Below are 21225 nucleotides of genomic sequence, written 5' to 3' on the forward strand. Positions count from 1 at the left end.
GTAGAAAACTACCAGGCTGAATTATCTGTCCTTTTGCATTTTAATTATGCACCGTTTTAATGATATTGTAAACCGCTTTGTGGTTATTTTCAATGAAAAGTGGTATATAAATCAAACAAATAAATAAATAAAGTGGTCCAACAGTCCACCAAGGAGAAACGATCCCGAATCCATCTTTCCCGCAATTTCCCTGGGATTTCCAAGAGCAGAACCCCAAAGCAAGCGACGGCCAAATCCCCGGACAACACCTGGCTTTTGAATGCCACTCCTAGGTTGGCTAAGAGACAGCGTTGCTGCCAGGAAGAACCAGTTTCTTCAGGAATGTGTATTTTATCGCATTTCTATCCTGCCTTCCATCCAGCATGGAACCCAAGCTGTGGTTGCTCAACAGTCTCCCATCCAGGAACACACCAGACCGAGACCTGCTTAGCTTCAGCAACGTGGCTGTGTCATATGCCCTGAGACCGTGCTCCGGGACTTTGCCTCCTGCGACTCCCCATTGGCTGGGGCAGGGTCACGTGACAGCCTGCACCTTTATAGGCTCGTCTGGGTCCTCCCGATTCCCAATTGGCTGGGAAAGGGTCACGTGACTGCACGGCACCTGTATAAAAGCACCGGCCCCAAGCACTTCGCGGACCACTCACCCAGTTCTCGTGCTTCCTGGCTCGCCTCTCCAGCCCTTTCTGGAGCCGTTCTCCGACACCCCCTGGCTTCCGGAAGTCCTCCAGCAGCTCCTTGGTGTGGCTCAGTTCCTCCCCACTGATAATGGGTTCAAGGGCCAACAGGTAGCGGTCCAAGGTCTGCTGGAGAGGAGGCACAGGGAGGCTGGGCAGGCCTTCCTGGTGGGCAAGGTACCTGCCCGGAAGCTTCCCCAACGCCACAGGTTTCAGCAAACTCGATGGCTTTGCCTGGAGGAACAGAGAAAGCACATAAAACCAGTGTCCTCACGGCACAACCGGAAATATGGGGCCACCGCTCCGTGGAAGAGCACCTGCTTTGCATGCACAAGGTCCCAGTTTCGATGCCCTGAAATCCTGGAAAGCTGCTGCCGGTCAGTGTTGGTGCATCGCGGTCAATATTGCCCACACCAACCGGCAGCAGCTCTCCACACATAGAAGCCAGGTAGAAGCCAGAAAGGGCCATCGGAATGCATGTCGTTTCCAAATGGCCACTGACCGTTCAGAAAGCCAATGCACTCCATGGGCATTTGGAAGGAACCAGGGCTTTCAGTGAACACTTTAGTACATTCTCTAGAGAGCACCTGCATGCTTGCAGAAGGTTCCAGATTCCCTCCCTGACACCTCCAGATAGGGCTAGAAGAGATTCCTGCCTGCAACCTTGGAGAAGCCGCTGCCAGTCTGGGTAGACAATATTGAGCTAGCTAGATGGACCAAGGGCCTGACTGGGTAGAAGGCAGCTTCCTGTGTTCTGAAGATGGATAATTTTGGGGCCCACCAGGTAAAAGTGGGCCCTTACTGGGCAGTTCAGCAAATGACCCCTAAAAACTGGAGACCACCCTTATAATGGGTGGGTACTGCAGCATAAGGCTTAAACTCCCCATATCCTGCTCCCGATCCAAACGACGCCAGATTTTAAATGCAAACCATCCCAAGACGGAAACACAAAAATGCATTTAGCATCGCATGTTCTTCAGCCACAAGCCCAGCATGGGCAAATAAAACACCGCATGCTGTTTGTTCCTTCTCCATTTCCTTCCCTTCCTCTCCCAAGTCTCTTTTGCCCCCTAGATTGCAAGCTCCTTGGGGCAGAGACAGAACAATCATGTTTCCTTTTAAGGGGCTCTGTATAGGCTCTATCGTTTATACAACACCATCAACCCACAAGAGCACTTTGGAGTTTATTTACAATCCTTTCTGCCCCCTTTGCTCTTCTGGGCAGCAAGCGCAATAAAAGTAATTGTTAAACACAATGCAACAAATAACAAAATAAACAAGTTAGAGCAGCAAACTTAACAGAACTAGACACAACAAATATGCCCAACTTTATCAAGAACGTTACATTTGTTTGTTTGGCTTACGGCCATAAATAAAATGATTGATTGATTGGTAACATTTGTTTTCCACGCAGATTTTCTGTCAAACAGTTTTTGAGAGAGAGAGAGATCCACTTATCATAATTTAACTGTAAACATCCTTTTTAAAAACTTGTTTTAAAACCATCTGTTTTTACCCCACCTCCTACACTATCCACAATACAAGCCTACCTTGCAGGGATACCATGAGGCTTGCCAAGATATTGTACAATACGCATTCAAAACATTAAAGGGGGCTGCATAAATGCACAATAAATCCATAGTAAAAAAACAAGAACATTATTTAGACTCTGCCGGTGACTCATCAATGGGGTCTTGCCGAAACAAGACATTTTCAAAGGACAGAAAACTAGCCCATCAGGTTAAATTAAAACTTGCGACACTAGTTTTCTACATGCAGGCTGCTCCAAACTGACTAACACCTCACCTAGGACAGCTGGTCTTGTGGTAGCAAACCTGAATTGTCTCCATTGAGAAACAGGATCCACCCTGGTTCGCATTTGGATGGGAGATGTGTGAGCACTGTAATTGATTCCCCTCAGGGGATGGGGCTGCTGTGGGAAGAGCATCTAGGTCCCAACTTCCCTCTCGGGCATCTCCAAGCCAGGGCTGAGAGAGACTCCCGCCTGCAACCTTGGAGAAGCCACTGCCAGTCTGTGTAGACAATACTGAGCTCGGTGGACCAAGGGTCTGACTCGGTAGACGGCAGCTGCCTATGTTCCTATGACAGTTAACATTGCCCACACATGCTTCCTTCGGTGGTCCTCTTGGGTAGGAACACAGGAAGCTGCCTTCTACTGAGTCAGACCCTTGGTCCATCTAGCTCAGTATCGTCTGCCCAAACTGGCAGCAGCTTCTCCAAAACTGCAGGCAGGAATCTCTTTCAGCTCTATCTTGGCGATCCCACCGAGGAGGGCTGGAGTCTCCCAAAATCTGCATCCATCTCCAAGTGATGTTTGAAAGAAATTTGAATATTGTTAACACAACAAACAACAACACAACAACAACACAACAATGGGGGGGGAAGAATATCCAGGAATAGCTTCAGTCAGTTGGCAACCTTGCTTGGGACAGAGAACCCTCCCTTCTTTTGCTGGCTAAGTTCTCCCCCTCTTGCCTGTCATCTGACCAAGTCACACATCCTCAGGAGGGTGCAGAATATACATGTATATATACTCCGTCCTGCTTGCCTTTTTAAGTAAGGATTTCCTCTGCTGCCCGATTCTAAAACCATTTTTCTCTCTCTCCCTGCAGTCCATGCCATGTGCCCTCTGTGTTGTCTATGACCTACGGCTGGGGGACCATAAAAGCACTTCCCTGCTACTAACGACATCCTCAGAGGGCGCTTTGTCAAAGAGATCTTCTTTCTTGGGAGGAGGCGAGTTTGCCCCCGTCCAAGAAAACAAACCTCCCTTTCCAAAGCAGGAGGCTTTCCCCAACAAGCACCAGCCTCCTCTTCCTCCAGATCGGGCTCTTGCCCAGATCCGAGTTCTATTCTGACCGTCTTGCCGACCAAGCAGAACCAGAGACCGCATTTCACTCGAATTTCAGACGACCCCGGATTTAAGACGACCCCCCCCCGCGATTTCTAACCTCAAAGAACCCTGGGCTGGGGGGTTGAGATGTGGGTCTGGGATGCGAGGCAATGCAGCCGATCTTGCCCAGAGGGAGATCTCTGCAGCCCCTGAAGGCCAGGACACCTGCTTTGCTAACTCAAACCCCCCCCCCCCACCAAAAAAAATAAAAATAGGTTGCTCGGAACAAAGCAACGGAGCCCCCCCACGGATCCAGCCCCCCGCAAGCAGAGAGAGAGAGAGAGAGAGCGAAGCGTTCCTCACCATGTTCCGTGCTATGAAGGCGAACATGGCTCTGGAGTTGCGCCACCCCCTCGCCCGAGCAAGGCCCTGCCCGGGGGTGTGCAAAGTCCCGCAAATTGGCCTTGGGCGTCCGGGAAGGGCAGGGACGGTTTCAGCGCAACTTCGCCCAGGCTAACCACCTCTCCAGCCTGCCCCAAGCCCTGCAGCGCCTAAGGGGCGGGGCCAGCCGGCGGCCATCTTTGTCCAGGGCACGTCCCCTGCTCTTCGGGGCGAAAAGGGACGGAGAAAGAGAGCCATCTTTGTGATGGGCAACCCGAGCGGCTGTTTTTGCCCGGGGCAGCTGCGTGCGTGCCTGACAGAATGAGCGGGGGTTGCAAAATGCAATCCTATAGGAACACAGGGCGCTGCCTTCTTCTACCGAGTCAGACCATTGGTCCATCGAGCTTAGTGTTGTCGACACAGACTGGCAGCAGCCTCTCCCAAGATTTGAGCAGAGAAAGCAGTCTTTCACGGGAACATAGGAAGCATGGGTGTAGACCCGGGAGAATGGTGAGACATTCCCCTTAAGGGAAGGGGCTATCGCTCATCTGAGGAGTCGCTACATGTCTATATGTGAAAGGTCCCAGTCCACTCCCTGGCAGCATCTCCAAGTAGGACTGGGAAGGACGCCTGCCCGAAACCCCAGAGAGCGGCTGCCAGTCAGTGTAATACTGAGCCAAATGAATGGAGGATCTGACAGCTGCTTCCTACATTCCGACGTAATGAGTGCATCCTTATTTTCATTTGTGTAAAAGCTGCCAGGGCTGAGCTTGACTCATCTGCTTTGGAAACATGTGCTCTGCATGCAATTCGTGACCCGCACTCTATATGTATATTGCTTGTTGTCAGAATTCGGAGCCACGCCCCCCAGGATTGCTGAGCCACCTTCCAAGACATCATAGGCCACGCCTCCTGGGTTTTCTGGCCACATCATAGGCCCTGCCCCTTGGATTGCTTGGCCACACCCAACACATCATAGGCCACACCTCCCAGATTTCCTGGCCACACCCCAACACATCACAGGCCACACATATTTGTAAGCCATGGCTCCCTACATGTCCCTATGTGTCCCAAGCATGTCCCTAGTTTAATTACTGAAATGTTGGAGGGTATGATTAAGCCTGACTTGGTGAAACCAGTGAGATGCATCCCTGACTAAACATGCACAAGATTGCTCCGCAGAGCAACCACCCTATGCACACTTACCTGCAAGTAAGCCGTACTGAGCACCGTGGGGTTTATTTCTGAGCAAACATACCACTAAATGCCACATTTCTCCTCGGCAGATCTCTCATTCGCTCAGTGTCCCTTGACCAAGGAGATATGGATTTTCTAACACTACATGTAAGAGGAAACTACATGTATGAGCAATTAGGGGATGGGGCCGCTCTGGGAAGAGCAGCTGCCTGCTTGCATGCAGAAGGTCCCAAGTTCCCTCCCTGGCATCGCCAAGATAGGGAGTTTGAGAAAGACTCTCACCTGCAACCTTGGAGAAGCTGCTACCAGTTTGGGTAGACAATACTGAGCTAGATGGACCAATGGCCTGACTCAGTATAAGGCAGCTTCCTGTGTCCCTAACACCCACCCCTTAACCCCAACTCTGAAGGAAGGGGTAACATGTGCACTGACTTTTTGTGCATGGAAGAATTAACAGAAAGAAAACTACTTTCCGGCCAGAGATAAGCAGGGGTCAATGTCTTTCAGCATAGCTGGGTTGTGTTAATATTTGCAGAAACGAGAGGATGTGAGATGAGTACATTCAGCCTTTAATGCACATTGTTATCACAGATAAACATTGGGGGAAGTTGTGGGATGGTATATCCTGTGGGTGCAGTTATGACGACTCCCTCCAGAAATTTTTTTGAAAAGGTCTGCTAGAAAAAGAAAAGAAAGAAAGAAAGAAAGAAAGAAAGAAAGAAAATCTGTCTAGGATTACATTTGCTGCTGTTAATAATTAACTGCTAATTATTATAACATCCCCTGCTAGCTGAGCAAAGGGGCACCTTTTTAAAGTGGCGATTCTCTTTAGTGAGAAGGGGGAGAGCAACTGGCCCTATCCATCCCCAGCACAGCAGCCCTCCAGTGGCTGTTGCTGGCGTCTATCTTATGTTTCTATTTTAGATTATGAGCGCTTTGGGGACAGGGAGCCCTTTTATTGATGCATATATTTATATTTTATATTTATTTAATTTATATATTGCCTGACTCTGAAGGCTCTATATCTGTGTAAACCGCTTTGAGAAGTTTCGTTGCAAAGCGGTATATAAGTATTCATAACTGTGACCATCTCTCCTCTCTACTGACAGTACCCCTCTAGAAAAACTCTCAGAATAAGCTTAGTAGTTAGAATGGATACAAATGAGACAGCTGAAGACCCGGATCAAAGAACCAAAAAGAAATAGCTTTATTTATGCACAGTAAACAATGGTGTTCTTTTCTCCTTGCTTAAAGGTTGCTGAAACAGAAGTCCAGCTAAAACTCTCCCCAGTTAGGTTTCAGGCCACATTATCTTCCTTCTGCTTCTATAGTTTTCAAAGTCCACAACAGATATTAGTCTCAATCTAAGCACCTTCCCTTGGCTAGCCCCAGAACTAGGTTTCAGGTATTTGCCCTGCCTGCAGTCTCCTCTCTGGTCCAGCCCCAGAACTCGGTTTCAGGCACTTGCCCTGCCTGTAGTCTTCTCTCTCCAGTTCAGTCTCCTCTCTGGTCCCTGCCTGCAGTCTTCTCTCCATAATTCATTGGGGAAGCATCTGCTTGGGCTGCAGAAGGTCCCAGGTTCAATCCCTGGCAGCAACTCCAGGAAAGGACTCCTGTCTAAAACTCCGGAGACCTATTTGCCAGTCAAAATAGACCATTTATCTGTTCAATGTAAGACTGATGTATAAGGTTTGCTTCTCTACCAGGATGGAACAACAAAAACTTTTTAAGGACCTATAGAAAGAGCAAAGTACATTTCTGGGTGGTTGACATATGTCCCATATTAGACTCCTGAATCAGAAACCCCTCTGCTCTTCTTTCCTGGCTTTTCTCTTCCTTCAGCTCACAAAGCCCTCCAGAATCTGCTTAGCCTCCCCTATTTTCTTTCAGCCTCTTGTGGCCCAGATAGCTCTGAAGATTTTTCTGACCCCAAGGTGTGCTGACACTGGCCTTTTATGCCCACCTGGCCAGACTAGTCCACCAATCCGGGTACTGGGCACGCTCAGGCCTCCTTTCCATTGGCTTACAATCTGGGCCTTTTTACTGGCCCAGCAGGTGCCTGAACTGCCCAATGGATGTCCAGTCCACTTCTATGATTGGTGTACTTTTCAATTCCTTATTTGAATACCTGGAGAGGTCCACTTTGACTTCTCCTCTGCTGAGCCCTCCATATGACCCCCATAGCCAAGCGGACAGGCTATCCAGCAAAATATCAGGTATGTGGCTTGAGTTCACCTTGGTCACTATCTGTCCATCAGCCTGTTTTCCTTCTGCTCTGCTCTTCCCACGTAGGACACATTTTTCATAGCCTTTTGGTTTGTTTAGAGGGCAAAGATGTTCTGCATATGCTCAGAGGTGCTTTGATCTTGGGTCCTCACACACACACACACACACACACACACACACACACACACACACACATATGAATAATGCACTCTGTACATGCTCAGAGTGCTGAAGTGCTGGAGAAGACTTTTGAGGATACCATGGACAACCAGGAAAACAAACAAAAGAATCATGGAACAAATCAATCCAGAATTTTCACTGGAGGCACAAATGACCAGGCTCAAACTATCTTACTTTGGACACATTATGCGAGGACCCAGCTCCCTGAGAAGTCATTCCTGCCCCAACAGTCCTGTATTTTCTTTTAATTTGGAAGAATACCTTCGCTTAACCTTGTGTGAACTGAAAACAGTTCTTGTCTTTGTCTTGTTTTCATTTCAGGAACATTTATGATGGTTCACTCCATCCCTCATTTCTGGTTTGACCCATGCCCCTACAAATATGGCCGCTATGGAGACACATGCCCTGCATCAACATGGCCGACGACATGTGATATTGTGTGACTCTAGCCTTTTCCCTGCCTAGAAGCTCTGCTCTTCCTTAACATGGCCGCGCGAGGGCGAAGAAAGGCATCAGAGAGCGGGGCAGGAAGCGGCTGCCCTTCACCAACATGGCCGCGGGCGCAAAAAGCCTGAGAGTGAGACAGGAGACGCTGGAGCACTCTGCCCTCAACTAACATGGCCGCGCCGGCCGGCGGACGAACGCCGGCCGCCGCACGCCTCGCCCTTTCCAAAGATGGCCGCGTGAGCCTCGCTTTTCTCTTTTCAGGCGGGGAAGCCGGCCGTGCCCGTCTCCAAGATGGCCGAGCGGCGGTTATTATGTTATGTCAGGTGGTGAGAGGTGAAAGGCGACGGCGGTGGCGGAGGGAGGCCTCTCGGTTCCAGGAAGATGGCAGAAAGCGAGCGGCAGCCGGGTAAGTGTGTGGGGAAGAGTCCTGAGGTGACCCACGCCTGAAAAGACAGGGGTGGGGGGTGAAAGTAGTGGGGTCCCGCCGGAGAGGGCTATACCACATGGGGCTTTTTGAGGGGCTGTGCCACATATGGGTTGGGGGGGCTAGCCCCTTCTTGAGAGGGGCTATCCCATATTTTGGGGTTGGGGGGGCCTATATCTGGGAGTGACTATACCATGAGGGAGTTCTATGACTGGGAAGCGACTGTACCACTAGGAGGGCTGCTGTGGTTGCTCTGGGGAGGGGGGGGGGAGATGCTCCCCCCCCAGAGCAGGGCTGGGGCAGCATATTGGGCGTTTTGACGGTGTCTTTTCTTCCTCCATGAGGGTTTTCTTTGGGGCCTGAAGTGGGGTGCTTCTGGGGTACCCCATTTCTGATTTGGGGTGTTGTGGCTGATATAGGGGAGCATAGGCAGCTGCCATATACTGAGTCAGACCCTTGGTGCATCTAGCTCAGTGTCGTCTACCCAGACTGGCAGCAGCTTCTTCTCAGCCCAATCTTGGAGATGCTGCCAGGGAGGGAACTTGGAACCTTCTGCTCTTCCCAGAGGAGCTCCATCCCCTGAAGGGAATCTCTTCTAGTACTCATCACGCATGTAGTCTCCCATTCATATGCAACCAGGGCAGACCCTGCTTAGCTAGGGGGACAAGTCATGCCTGCTACCACAAGACCAGCTCTCCTCCCTAGTTCTGTCCTGGGGTGCTGTGGCTGACAGGGGAGGTGGGGTTGATTGTGGGGTACCCGTTTTGTGTCCTGGGATGATGCCCTGGTTGGTCCGGAGTCTGGGGAGAGAGTGCCCTCTAAGGTCCGAGAAGAGATCATTGTGGCGAATGCTAATTTTAATATTTCTGGTTAATCCTTCTGGGCTCGGGATAGACTAGGCATTCTGCGGGTCCAAACTTGATGCCGTTTGGGGGCAGGCAGCCATGTTATTTATTGTTTGTTTTTCTGTGTCAACTACTTGGAGAACTCTTTGCTGCAAAGGGGTGTATTAATATTCCTAGCAGTGGGAGCTGTGACGGCATGGCACCCTAAAATGCGGCTGTATCCAAAGAGCATTTCCCTGTGGCTATATCCAAATACCAGCCGCCGCCCCCCTCCCGCCCACCACCATGAGAGGAAGAAGGCATCGTTGTGGGGCATTTTGGGGCGTTTCGGATGTGTGCCTATCTTGGGGGTGTTGAAGGCTGGCAGCCAATCATAGGGATGCCAAAACATGCCCCTCCCTCCTTTGCCTGAAAGGGGTCCTTATTGGTATTGCTTTAGGGCAGGGGCTGCACCATTTCGGCCCTTCAGCGGTCGTTGGACTACGGCTCCCATCATTCCCTGCCACAGTGGCCAGTTGCCGGGGATGCTGGGAGCTGCAGTGTAACATCTGCAGGAGGGGGGTACTCTCTAACGAGGGTAGTGGTTTGCGTTGAGACGTAGAACTTATAAATTGTGTCACTGTATTTATTCACGGAATGAATGAAAAACCTTTAGATATTTCATTTAGATGGTTAGACCGCCCAGAGACGAAAGTTTGGGTAGTATATAAATGTGATGAATGAATTAATGAATGAATAAAAAAAATAAAAAGCCCCCCCCCCACTCCCTCGCATGTGCAATTGGGCAGGAGATTTATTTTTAAAATGCTGTTTGTTTATTTTTTGAACTTAAAAGACTTAACAGCTCCATGGCTGGCGAGCATCTTCTGCGAAGAGGCATTCTTTTGCACATGGGAGGGAATGCCTCTTCTTGCACAGGTGTGATTCAGACTCAGGGGCACACTGATGTCAGCTGAGTTGATCAGAAAGCATCCAGTTAACTGCTGCTGAGCAGGAACTGCCCTGGTTTGCATTTGGATGGGTGACAGTGAGCACTGTATGATGTTCTTCTACCAACCCTAAGGAGACTATCTGCATGCTTGCATGCAGAAGGTCCCAGGTTCAGTTCCTGGCAGCATCTCCGGGTAGGGCTGGGAGAGACTCCTGCTTGAAACCTTGGACTGAAACCTTGCTGCCAGTCAGTGTAGGCAGTATTGAGCTAGATGGAGCAAGGGTCTGACTCCGTATGAGGCAGCTCTTGAGGGTATTGAATGGTTAATCTGAAGAGTGTGTGATCCTCGCCCCAAGAAGGGGCTTGCTTTCATGCACAATTGTGTATCATAAAGAGAAGCTAAGATTCTGGGGGAATGGAATGGGGGAGTTGCTGCCAGTCAGTGCAGGAACTACAGAACTAGATGGACCAATGGTCTGACTCAGTAGGCGGCAGCTTCATATGTTCTTTGGGCAGCCCTGGGCAAGTCATGTCTCTTTCTGCCCAATCTTCTTTACAGGGTTGTTGTTGTTGTTAATAATAATAATTTGATTTCTATACCGCTGTTCCAAAAATGGCTCAGGGTGGTTTACACAGAGAAATAACAAATAAATAAGATGAATCCCTGTCCCCAAAGGGTAACATGGGATAACCCTATGCATCCTTCCCTGAGCTTCGGGAAGAAAGCTATGATTGAAACTTGAGTGTTGGACTGGGGAGACCCGAGTTCAAATCCCCACTCGGGCATGAAACTCACTGGGTGATTGTGGGCAAGCTACTCAGCCTAGCCTACCTTACAGGGCTGTTGTGAGAATAAAATGGGGGAATACTATCTACCCTGAATTGAGAGGAGAACTGGTCTTGTGGTAACAAGCATGCATTGTCCCCTTCGCTAAGCAGGGTTTGCCCTGGTTTGCATTTGAATGGGAGACTACATGTGAGAACTGTAAGATATCCCCCTTAGGGGATGGGGCTGCTATGGGAAGAGCGCATGCATGGAGACAGTTCTAAGTTCCCTCTCTGGCATCTCCAGGTAGGGCTGGGAGAGGCTCCTGCTTGGGACCTTGGAGAAGCCACTGCCAGTCTAGCTCAGTATTTTCTGTACAGATGGACCAATGGTCTGACTCAGTATATGGCTGCTTCCTTTGTTCCTATGAATTCCTTGGAAGAAAGGCAGAATAAAAATGTAATAAGCAGAAATAAAAAGCATCTGGTTAATAATATTTGGAGCTATGGCAGGGCTTCAAGCGATGCATCTGTCATGTAGGCCAAATGTTAGGCTTTTAGTTGAATTTTTATTGACTTCAACTGCATTTTGTATACCATATGTTTTCATGTTAGTTTTTAAACGTTGGTTTTCTTATTTGTTTGTGGACCACCCTGAGACTTGTGTAAACGACAGTTTAGGAAGGAACATAGAAAGCTGCCATATACTGAGTCATACCCTTGGTCCATCTTGCTCAGTATTGTCTACCCAGACTGGCAGCAGCTTCTCCAAGGTTGCAGGCAGGAGTCTCTCTCAGCCACATCTTGGAGATGCTGCCAGGGAGGGAACTTGGAACCTTCTGCTCTTCCCAGAGGGGCTCCATCCCCTGAGGGGGACATGTTACAGTGCTCACATTTCTAGTCTCCCATCCATATGCAGCCAGGGTGGACCCTGCTTAGCAAAGGGGACAAGTCATGCTTGCTGCCACAAGACCAGCTCCCCTCTCAATTCAGAGTAGATAGTATTCCCCCATTTTATTTTCACAACAGCCTTCTAAGGTAGGCTAGGCTGAGTGGCTGGCCCACGGGTCACTTAAGGTATGAAATCAATAATATAGAAATAAAACCAGAGGAAATGTGAATTCTGGAGACTCTCCTTCCAGTAGTAAAGCGTGTCTGGATGCGGATATCCTGGCTGCGATGACCCTGGACTAGGAAGGTATAGAGGGAACGTCCTTTGATGTTTAGAGTTGCAAGCTTAAGGACATCGGAAGCTGCCTTCTGCTGAGTCAGACCCTTGGTCCGTCTAGCTCAGCACAGTGTGCTCTGACTAGCAGCAGCTCTCCAAGGTTACAGGCAGGAGTCTGCTCTCCCGGCCCTACCTGGAGAGGCTGCCAGGGAGTGAAGCATGCAAAGCAGATACTCTGCCACTGAGCGAAGGCCCAGTGGTGAGCTCCCCGGGTTTGGTGAGCTTAAGGTGAGCTTCCCAAGTTCACCGGTAATCACCCACCCAAATGCAAACCGAGACAGACCCTGCTTAGCAAAGGCGACACATCACGCTCGCCACCGCAAAGCCGGCTCTGCTCTCCGGCGTGTCGGGGGAATTCTGAAGGCGTGTCGGTGGCAGGATCGGTGGAAGGAAAAGAAGAGGGGCTTTGAATGCGAAATCCTCTCCCTTTCATGTATCTCCCACCTGTCCCCGTTCTTTTGATCCGTCCTCTCTTCACTGCGACGCTTCCCCGTCCCACGCTGGCTCCTGGCAAGGTGACCGTGTTCACCTTGGAACGCCGTTCCCTGCCCGGCCGTTAGCGCTGAGTGGATTCCTTCATCCTCGATAGATAGCGGGGAACTTTAGAAAGACACCCCCCCGCTGGTGTGGAGATCTGGGCGCTCTTGACAGGAGCTCAGGGATGCTGCCGGCTGGCTGGCTAATGAGGAAAAATGAACTGTGTACCTCGGAGGAGGCAGTCCTGCTGACTCGGTGGGTTGCTGATCTGCGTCTTGCTCGCGGCGCCCGTCCAAGGCCCTCCGGGGACCTCAGCACGCTCGCTTTGCGTCTCCTTTGCCACTCGCAGGGGAAGATGAGTTTGCAAAGCGAGGGCATGGCTTCACGTCTGGCCAGCTTCCCCCTCGGAGTGCTTGCCGCCCGTCCGACTTGGCTTTTGTGCTTCCGTGGCCCGTGCATTGCTGGCTTTTAAAAATGGCGATTCTCTTTATTGAGCGGGGGGGGAGCGGCTGGCCCTATCCGTCCCCAGCACAGCATCCCTCCAGTGGCGGCTGCTGCTGCTGCTGGGGTCTCTCTTAGATTTCTTTTTTTAGATTGTGAGCCCTTTGGGGACAGGGAACCATTTTATTCAATGCATCTACTTATATCTGCTTTGGGAACTTTGGTGGAAACGCGGTATATAAATATTCGTCGTCTTCGTCTTCCGGCTTGAGATGGAAGGACAGGAGCCTTTCAGGGTGGGAATGGGACAGGAGCTTGGTGGGAGAGCTGAAGGGCCCAGATTCAATCTCTGGCAGCATCTTCAAGAAGCTCTGGGAGAGACTCCTGCCTGTAACCTTGGAGAGCTGCTGCCAGTCAGTGCTGACAATGCTGAGCTAGAGGGGCCAAGGGTCTGACTCAGTATAAGGCAGCGTCTTCTGTTCCTATGTATCTGGCCACACAAGTCCGGGGTTATCAACTTTGGATCCGACCCAGATAGACTACAGATCCCATCATCCATAGCAGCAGATGATGCTTGAACATAGGAAGCCACCTTACACCAAGTCAGACCATTGGTCTGTCTAGCTCAGTATTGTCTACGGTGGCAGTGGATTTCCGAGGTTTCAGGCAGGGCTTTTCCCCAGCCCTACCTGGAGATGCTGCCAGGGATTGAACCTGGGAACTTCTGCTCTGCCACTGAGCTATGACCCCATTCCCTAAGGCAGGGATTCTCCAACTTGGGTCCAGATGTGGCTGGACTTCGACTCCCACAATCCCCTAGGGATTATGGGAGTTGAAGTTGGAGAGCTTCTGCTCAAAGGGGAAGATCTCACAGTGCTCATATGCAGTCTCCCATCCAAATGCAAACATAGGTGGACCCTGCTTAGCGAAGGAGACAATTCATGCTTGCTACCACAAGACCAACCACTATTGGGAACAGCTGCCCTAAGGAATCTTTGGGGTCTTCCCCTGCTTTGCATGGTCAGGAAGTATCCCTTGCTGATCTGTCTTCAAACCCAGGACCAGCTTGGGTCGGATGGCTTTTGTCTGGCATCTGAAAGAACAAAGTGACGAAGCCAGGCAAACCTCTCTGGGGAGGCTAATCCATAAGCGGGGTGCCACCACTGAAAAGACCCTCTCCCTAGTAGCCACTCGCCTTGCCTCGTTTGGCAGGGGCACTCGAAGGAGGGCCTCCGAAGAAGATCTCAAGGGCTGGGACATATGGGGCCAAGCGCTCTCTCTGGTAACCCGGTCCCAAGCCATTTAGGGCTTTCAAGGCGAATGCTAGCACTTTGAATTGGGCCCAGAAATGGACTGGGAGAAGCCAAGCCAGGTGGGGAGTGGAGGGCTTCGAGGGGTCTTCTGCGCCCTCTTTGTCTGACCGGATCTTCCCTCCCTCTTCCAGACTCCTCTGCGGAGGAGGCAACCCCGCCTCCTGCCCCCTGCCAGAAATTCATGCTCCCTAAAAAGGAAATCAACATGGTTCCCGACATGGCCAAGTGGAAGCGCTCTCAGGTACGGAGGAGCAGGGCTTGGGTTTGGGTGTCTTCTGGGGTTTAGGGCAGCCGGCTTGGGCCACGCAGCACCCTGAGATCCCTGTATGTGGACAACTAGCTTCTCAGGGTGACAGGCTGGTTCTTGCCTTCAGAGAGGAGCGAAGGGAGTCTGGCTTTCGTTTGCTGTCAGCCCTGTGGCTACCCAAGGAGCTTTGGCTTGCAGTGGCCACATGGGCACCGCAAGAATCTTAGGAACATCGGAAGCTGCTTCCTACCGAGTCAGACCCTTGGTCCCTCCGGCTCAGTATTGTCTCCCCAGACTGGCAGCAGCTTCTCCAGGGTTACAGGCAGGAGTCTCTCCCAGCCTCATGTTGGAGGGAGGGAATCTAGGACCTTCTGCGTGCAAGCTAGATGGACCAATGGTCTGACTCGGTAGGTGGCAGTTTCCTGTGTTCATACGATCCCTCCACGGGGTAACGGAAGGAGCGCTTGCTGGTTCTGAATTCATCCTGGGCCTTCGGAGGAGTCTTGGATCATGAGTTTGTCTCCTTTTGTTTTTTGTACATGCAGGCATACGCTGACTACATCGGCTTCATCCTCACGCTGAATGAAGGCGTCAAGGGCAGGAAGCTGACGTGTGAATACAAAGTCTCTGAGGTTGGTGAAGGGGCTTTAATTCTGTATCTGTGTTTGATTGTTTTATTGTGTATTGTGTATGTGTACTTGACCTTTTTATTTATCTTGTTTGAACTGGGAACCTTCTGCATGCAAATACGCAGATGCTCTTCCCAGAGCGGCTCCATCCCTGAAGGGGAATATCTTACAGTGTCCCCAAGTAGTCTCCCATTCAAATACAAACTAGGGCAGACCCTGCTTAGCAAAGGGGGCCATTCACGAGCTCTCCTCCCCAAACGAGGAAATAGTTCTATGCTAGCTGGATCTATTAGGTAAAAGGCCATTTTCTATGCTCCTAAGATTCTTATTGAGGGTGGGGTTATAGCTGGGTGGCAGAGCCCCTGTTTTGCTTGCAGATGGTCCCTGGCATCTCCCGTTTGGGCCTGGGGGAGACGCCTGCCTACCACCTTGGAGCGCCGCTGCCAGTCAGTGTTGACGACGGGAGCTAGATGGACCAAGGGTCAGACTCAGTTGGCGGCAGCGTCCCGTGATCTTCTGCGGCCTTCAGTCGGCTCGTCGTTGGCAAGCTGCCCACTGCAATAAGCCCCCCTCCCCATTTCCGCGCCCCCCCCCACCTTCCAAAGAGCCTCCAGCCGCGTCTCTCTTTTTAATTATTTATTGACGTGGTGAAGACGGCAGCTGGGTTCTGCTTGCCTGTCTGCTTGGCCCGGCCTGTCTGTCTGCAGCTGGGCTCTCTCTCTCTCTCTCTCTCTCTTTTTAAAAAATCCCTTTCAAGATGTCAAGCGAAGGGAGGAGAGGCATGTCGACTGCTTCCCCCACCCGCCTGGGCTTTCTCCCCGGCAGTTACGGTGCCAGACCCTGGGAGGAGGGGACAGAAAGCCATCTCGGGGCTCCTCCATCTAAACAGGAGAGCGTCTTGCCTTGGGCCGGCTCGAACGGCAAGCGGGGGAATGGCCAACGTTGGTTCACCATTGAAGAAGAGCCAGTCGTGCATGGCTTGTCCCTTTGCTAAGTGGGGCTTGCCTTGGTTTGCCTTTGGATGGGGGACCACATGTGAGCGCTGTAAGATATTTCCCTTGTGGCGCTGGGGGGGGGGGGCGTAGCTCAGTGGAAGAGCATCTGCTTGCATGGAAAAGGTCCCAGGTTCAACCCCTGGCAGCATCTCCAAGATAGGGCTGAGAGAGATTCCTGCCTGCAACCTTGGGGAAGCTGCTGCCAGTCTGGGTAGACAGTACTGAGCTAGATGGGCCAAAGGTCTGACTCCGTGTAATGCAGCTTCCTACGTTCCTATGAGAATGGCTGTCCTGGGCCTTGAGTTAATTAGAAATGGTGGGTTCCCCGCCCCTAGCTGGATACAGGCCCCGGAGGCTGATCTAAGCAGTGATTTTTGCCCCGCTGGAATCAAAAGGACTGAACTGCAGATGGGGCCCATAGGTCAGTGGTAGAGGACTTCCTTAGCATGCAGAAAGTCCCAGGTCCAATCCCTCCCTCTCCAGGTAGAGTTAGGATAGAGAGCCGCTGCCAGTCAGAGTAGACAGTGCTGAGCTAGACAGACCAATAGTCTGACTCAGTAGGCGGCAGCTTCCTACATTCCCTGTTTTTGATGGTCAGGGGCATAGTGAGCTTCCTGGTGGCCGGGGGACAAAGTCCAGCCAGGGGGCCTCTCTTTCCCCCTCCGACGTCAGATGCAAGGGGGCGGGGCAATTCACAAAGTGTGGGGCTCCCTTGCCCCCTGCTTTATACGGACACCATCTTGCTGGGTCGGACCAAAACGATCCATCTCCCCAGCATCCTGTTTCCAGCAGCAGCTGGCCACTTATTTCTAGGATGCTCACAAACCGGCTGTGCCTGCAAGAGCACTTGTCGGTTCCCGCTGCTATTCCGAGGCACACTGCTCCTGAATGTGGAAGCTCCATTTATCTCTCTCAGTTAACCGCCGTTAATTACTCCTCTGTGAATTTGTCCTTTAAAAAAACACACAAGTTTTACGGTCGGCACATGCCATCCGCCAACTGCCCTGTTAAGTTCCTAGAATTTCCGTTTTTCGCTGAATAACGTAACGGGGAGTGCGGGCAGAGCGTGAATCTGTGCCTCTCGCTTCTGCCTTTTGTGTGCCTGCGTGTTCCACTTTTGCTGATATAGGCACACATGTCTGCCAGCCCTCCTGGAGACGGAGAACCCCTGCGCCTCTCCTGGACGGCGTTAGATGTCTCCCGAGACGCGTTCTCTGTGCGTGTGCAGAGGAGACGGCCGCCCTTGGCTTGGAGCCGTCCCGGCGCTCTCCCCTCCTTCAGAGACGCTTCAAGGGCCAGGAAGTTGCTGGACTCGGCAAATTTCCCATGCCGCAGCTGACAGGCGGAGCGGAGGATTGAACTCCTGCCCAGGAGACCGGTGGATTTCTCGCGGTCGATGCCTCCAGCAAAGTCAGAGCACGGCTGCGAAATTTGTCCTCGCTCTCCCTCCTTGAAGGAGGAATTCCTTCCTGAAAGCCACCTCTGTGGGATCAGCGCCGTTTACGGCCCCTGACGCATGGACATTTTAAGACACAAGCTTTTGGAGACCAGTGGGCGGAACTCCAAATGAGCAGACCTTTTGAGGAGGTGGGGTTGCTTGAAAAGATCACCCACTTGGGCAGAAAATATACCATATGAAGTAAACATATTTATTGCATGTTTACCAGATTTACCCAAATCCAAGATGTGGTTTTCCTCCCAGTTCTTTCCTATTAAATGTAAGGGGATCATCTTGAATTCCGAATCTTCTTTATTTGGGGTAAATACAGAAATACATCCTGACCATAAAATTCACTTTTTAAAAAGAGCTGGAAAGTAGTATACAAATATTCGGCACCATCTAGATTGGCTCTGGAAAGCCCAAACATCACACGTAAAATTGAGAGTCAGTGGGTCACACAGGCCGACTCAAGACTGGGGCAGGTGGGCATTGCGGATTGTTTCCCTCTTTCACCAGGAAAGTTAACCCCGCAGTTAACTGGGTTAGATAAACGGAGTTTCCACATTCAGAAGCTGTGTACGTCGGGATATTGAATCTCTTCCTTTTAAATATTGTTTTAAATTGTTTTATTTATTTATCAACTTTGTACACTGCCCCAGACTTTTGTCTCTGCGTGGTTAGCAATAGCATAATCTAGAATCTAGAGTCGCCTTCTGTTTGGGTAAATATGGAAACATTTTCTTTCTCATTGGAGTCCTGGGCAGCTCCGAAAACGCCCAGTTTGTGCGAGACGGCACTATGTGAATTGTGCCCCATCCCCTAAGGGGAACACCTTACAGCAGATGGGGGTGTAGTTGCCCATCCAAGTGCAAATCAAGGCAGACCCTGCTTGGCAAAGGGACAACTCATACTCTCCGCCGTAAGACCAGCCCTCCTCCCCAGGCCACGGAACCCCGCAGGGGTGGGTGTACTCGGAAGGTCACCCCCATTTTATTCTCCCAGCAGCCCTGCGGGGTAGGCTAGGGCAGCTAGAACTATTGGCCTATGATCGTACACTGAGCGTTTTGGGCTGAGTGTACGACCAGCCTCAATTAGATTCTAAATTCAAAGCCTGAATCTGCTTCCTTGTCATTTCAACCTGCTGGTTTCAGTCCCGTCCTGGGCAGCAACGGGGAACGAGTCCGCTCCGTCTTCGATGCGGCAGTCCTTCAGATCTCTGAAGACAGCTGCCATATCGCCCCTTCGCCTTCTCCTATCCAGGCTAAGCAGACCCACCTCCTTCGACCATTCCACATAGACAGGGCTGCAGAAACCCACTAGTCTACTAGTCCGTGACGAGTGAAACATGATGCCTGACGAGTGGGAAAGGTCCTGCTGTGCACTGTACCGACATAGCTTGGCGAGTAAAATATTTTGTCTGGCTGATAAACTGAGCCGACCTTTCTTCACCCCTGCACGTAGGACTTGGTTTCCAGACCCCTCGCCATCTTGGTCGCCCTCCCCTGAACCCATTCCAGTTTATCAATATCCTAAAAAACGTGGGATCCAGAGCTGGATAGAATATTCCAAATGGAACAGCACAGTTGGGGGTCAGGAAGGAAACGGAGGTGGGGATAAAACAGAAATGCAGAGAGTGGTGAGAGGATATAGAGTTACCCCACCATAGAATATATTTAAGAGTTTCCAGAATGGTGTCTTAGAACACTGTTAAGGAAGGATGCTTGGCTTCTTGCCTCTTGTGTGGGAAAGGGGGAAAGCGCCACCTAATGGTGCAGTGGGGAAATGACTTGCCTAGCGAGTAAGAGGTTGCCGGTTCGAATCCCTGCTGGGATGTTGCCCAGAATATGGGAAACACCTATATCAGGCAGCAGCGATATCGGAAGATGCTGAAAGGCATCATCTCATACTGCGCGGGAGGAGGCAATGGTCAACCCCTCCTGTCTTCTACCAAAAACAACCACATGGTTCTGGGGTCGCCAGGAGTCGACACCGACTCGAGGGCACAACTTTGCCTTTCGATGCTCAGAAGTTATGTATACACCTGCCTGATTGCACTGCTGCCCTTTCTCTCTCCCACCAGCCCATTGAAAAGCTGGTAGCTCTCCTGAATACGCTTGACCGGTGGATCGACGAGACCCCGCCGGTGGACCAGCCGTCTCGCTTTGGGAACAAGGCCTTCCGGAGTTGGTACGCCAAATTGGACCAGGTAGGCAGTGGTGGGAGTCTGAATGGAGTTGCCAGATGCTCTTCTCGCTGGGGATCCTATGCCTTTGCTTCACAGTTGGAGAGGATTGCTGGTCTTGTGGTAGCAAGCAGGACTTGTCCCTCTAGCTAAGCAGGGTCTGCCCTGGTTGCATCTGAATGGGAGACTTGATGTGTGAGCACTGGAAGAGATTCCCTTTCAAGGATGGAGCCACTCTGGGAAGAGCAGAAGGTCCCAAGTTCCCTCCCTGGCAGCATCTCCAAGATCGGGCTGAGAGAGATTCCTGCTTGCAGTCTTGGGGAAGCTGCTGCCAGTCTATGTAGATAATACTGAGCTAGATGGACCAAGGGTCTGATTCAGTATATGGCAGCTTCCTATGTTCCTATGTACAGCTAAAAAATAAATAAATTCTTGTGTCAGAGGTGGAGCTTTCCTAGATTTAGCGTCTTCTGACTTGTCAGTTTTCACATTCAAACCTATAATTTCCCCCTGTAATCTGAAGTGGTGCAGTCTAGCAAGAGCTGCACCATGTGATCCTGCTGGCCATGTAGCTTGGCTCAGAGTCGCACTGTGAATTGCTCCAGAGGGGTAGCTGTGCCAGGCTGTTAGGCAAACACAACTGGTGTAAGTTAAGAGCCAAGCTTGGCAGTTTCTGGGGCAACGTTAAAAATGGGGAGGGGAGCTGGTCTTGCGGTAGCAAGCATGAATGGTCCCCTTTGCTAAGCAGGGTCCACCCTGGTTTGTATCTGTATGGGAGACTACTTGTGTGGACATTGTAAGATCTTCCCCTGAGGGGATGGGGCTGTTCTGGGAAGAGCAAGAAGGTTCCAAGTCCCCTCCTTGGCAGCATCTCCAAGATAGGGCTGAGAGAGATCCCTGCCTGCAACCTTGGAGAAGCTGCTGCCAGTCTGGGTAGACAATACTGAGCTAGAGAGACCAATGCTCTGACTCAGGATATGGCAGCTTCCTATGCATCGAATACCGTGAGCCAGGTGCTGTCCATTTCACAGAGGTATTGCCACTCCTGCCAAGAGGAGGGATAGGGCCTCTGATTTGTTCTTGGGCTGGGGAGCCAACGAAGATATCCAAGGACTACTGACCCAGTGTAGTAGTTAGTGTTGGACTAGGACCGGGAAGACCCGAGGTCGAATCCCCATTCAACCATGAAGCTCACTGGGTGACCCTGGGCCAGTCACACATCTCTCGGCCTAACCTACCTCACAGGGTAGTTGTGAGGATAACAATAACCATGTAGTGAGCTCCTCTGTACATGGTCCTCTGAGCTCCTCGGTGGAAGAGCGGGATATAAGTGGAATGAATAAATATA

The 21225-nt window shown here is 51.1% G+C and overlaps 2 protein-coding genes across 3 annotated transcripts in view; one reads left to right on the forward strand and one right to left on the reverse strand.

The window, feature by feature from the left end:
* The window catches only part of CRAT (carnitine O-acetyltransferase), a 29469-nt gene extending 25305 nt beyond the window's left edge, over positions 1 to 4164 (reverse strand). The window contains exons 1-2 of one of the 2 annotated variants that reach the window (XM_053282359.1): positions 3892 to 4158; positions 645 to 908 (exon numbers count right to left, since the gene is read on the reverse strand). In XM_053282359.1, coding sequence (XP_053138334.1) covers positions 645 to 908; positions 3892 to 3918 — 291 coding nt within the window. In that variant the 5' untranslated portion in view covers positions 3919 to 4158. Of the gene's footprint in view, positions 1 to 644; positions 909 to 3891 lie in introns of both variants that reach the window. The other variant, XM_053282360.1, reaches the window with a different exon arrangement.
* A 4047-nt stretch (positions 4165 to 8211) lies between these two features.
* The window catches only part of PTPA (protein phosphatase 2 phosphatase activator), a 30472-nt gene continuing 17458 nt past the window's right edge, over positions 8212 to 21225 (forward strand). The window contains exons 1-4 of the mRNA XM_053281997.1: positions 8212 to 8365; positions 14515 to 14624; positions 15176 to 15262; positions 19776 to 19901. Coding sequence (XP_053137972.1) covers positions 8341 to 8365; positions 14515 to 14624; positions 15176 to 15262; positions 19776 to 19901 — 348 coding nt within the window. The 5' untranslated portion in view covers positions 8212 to 8340. The remainder of the gene's footprint in view (positions 8366 to 14514; positions 14625 to 15175; positions 15263 to 19775; positions 19902 to 21225) is intronic.

This window comes from Hemicordylus capensis, chromosome 17 (genome assembly GCF_027244095.1).
Source record: "Hemicordylus capensis ecotype Gifberg chromosome 17, rHemCap1.1.pri, whole genome shotgun sequence".
Lineage (NCBI taxonomy): Eukaryota > Metazoa > Chordata > Lepidosauria > Squamata > Cordylidae > Hemicordylus > Hemicordylus capensis.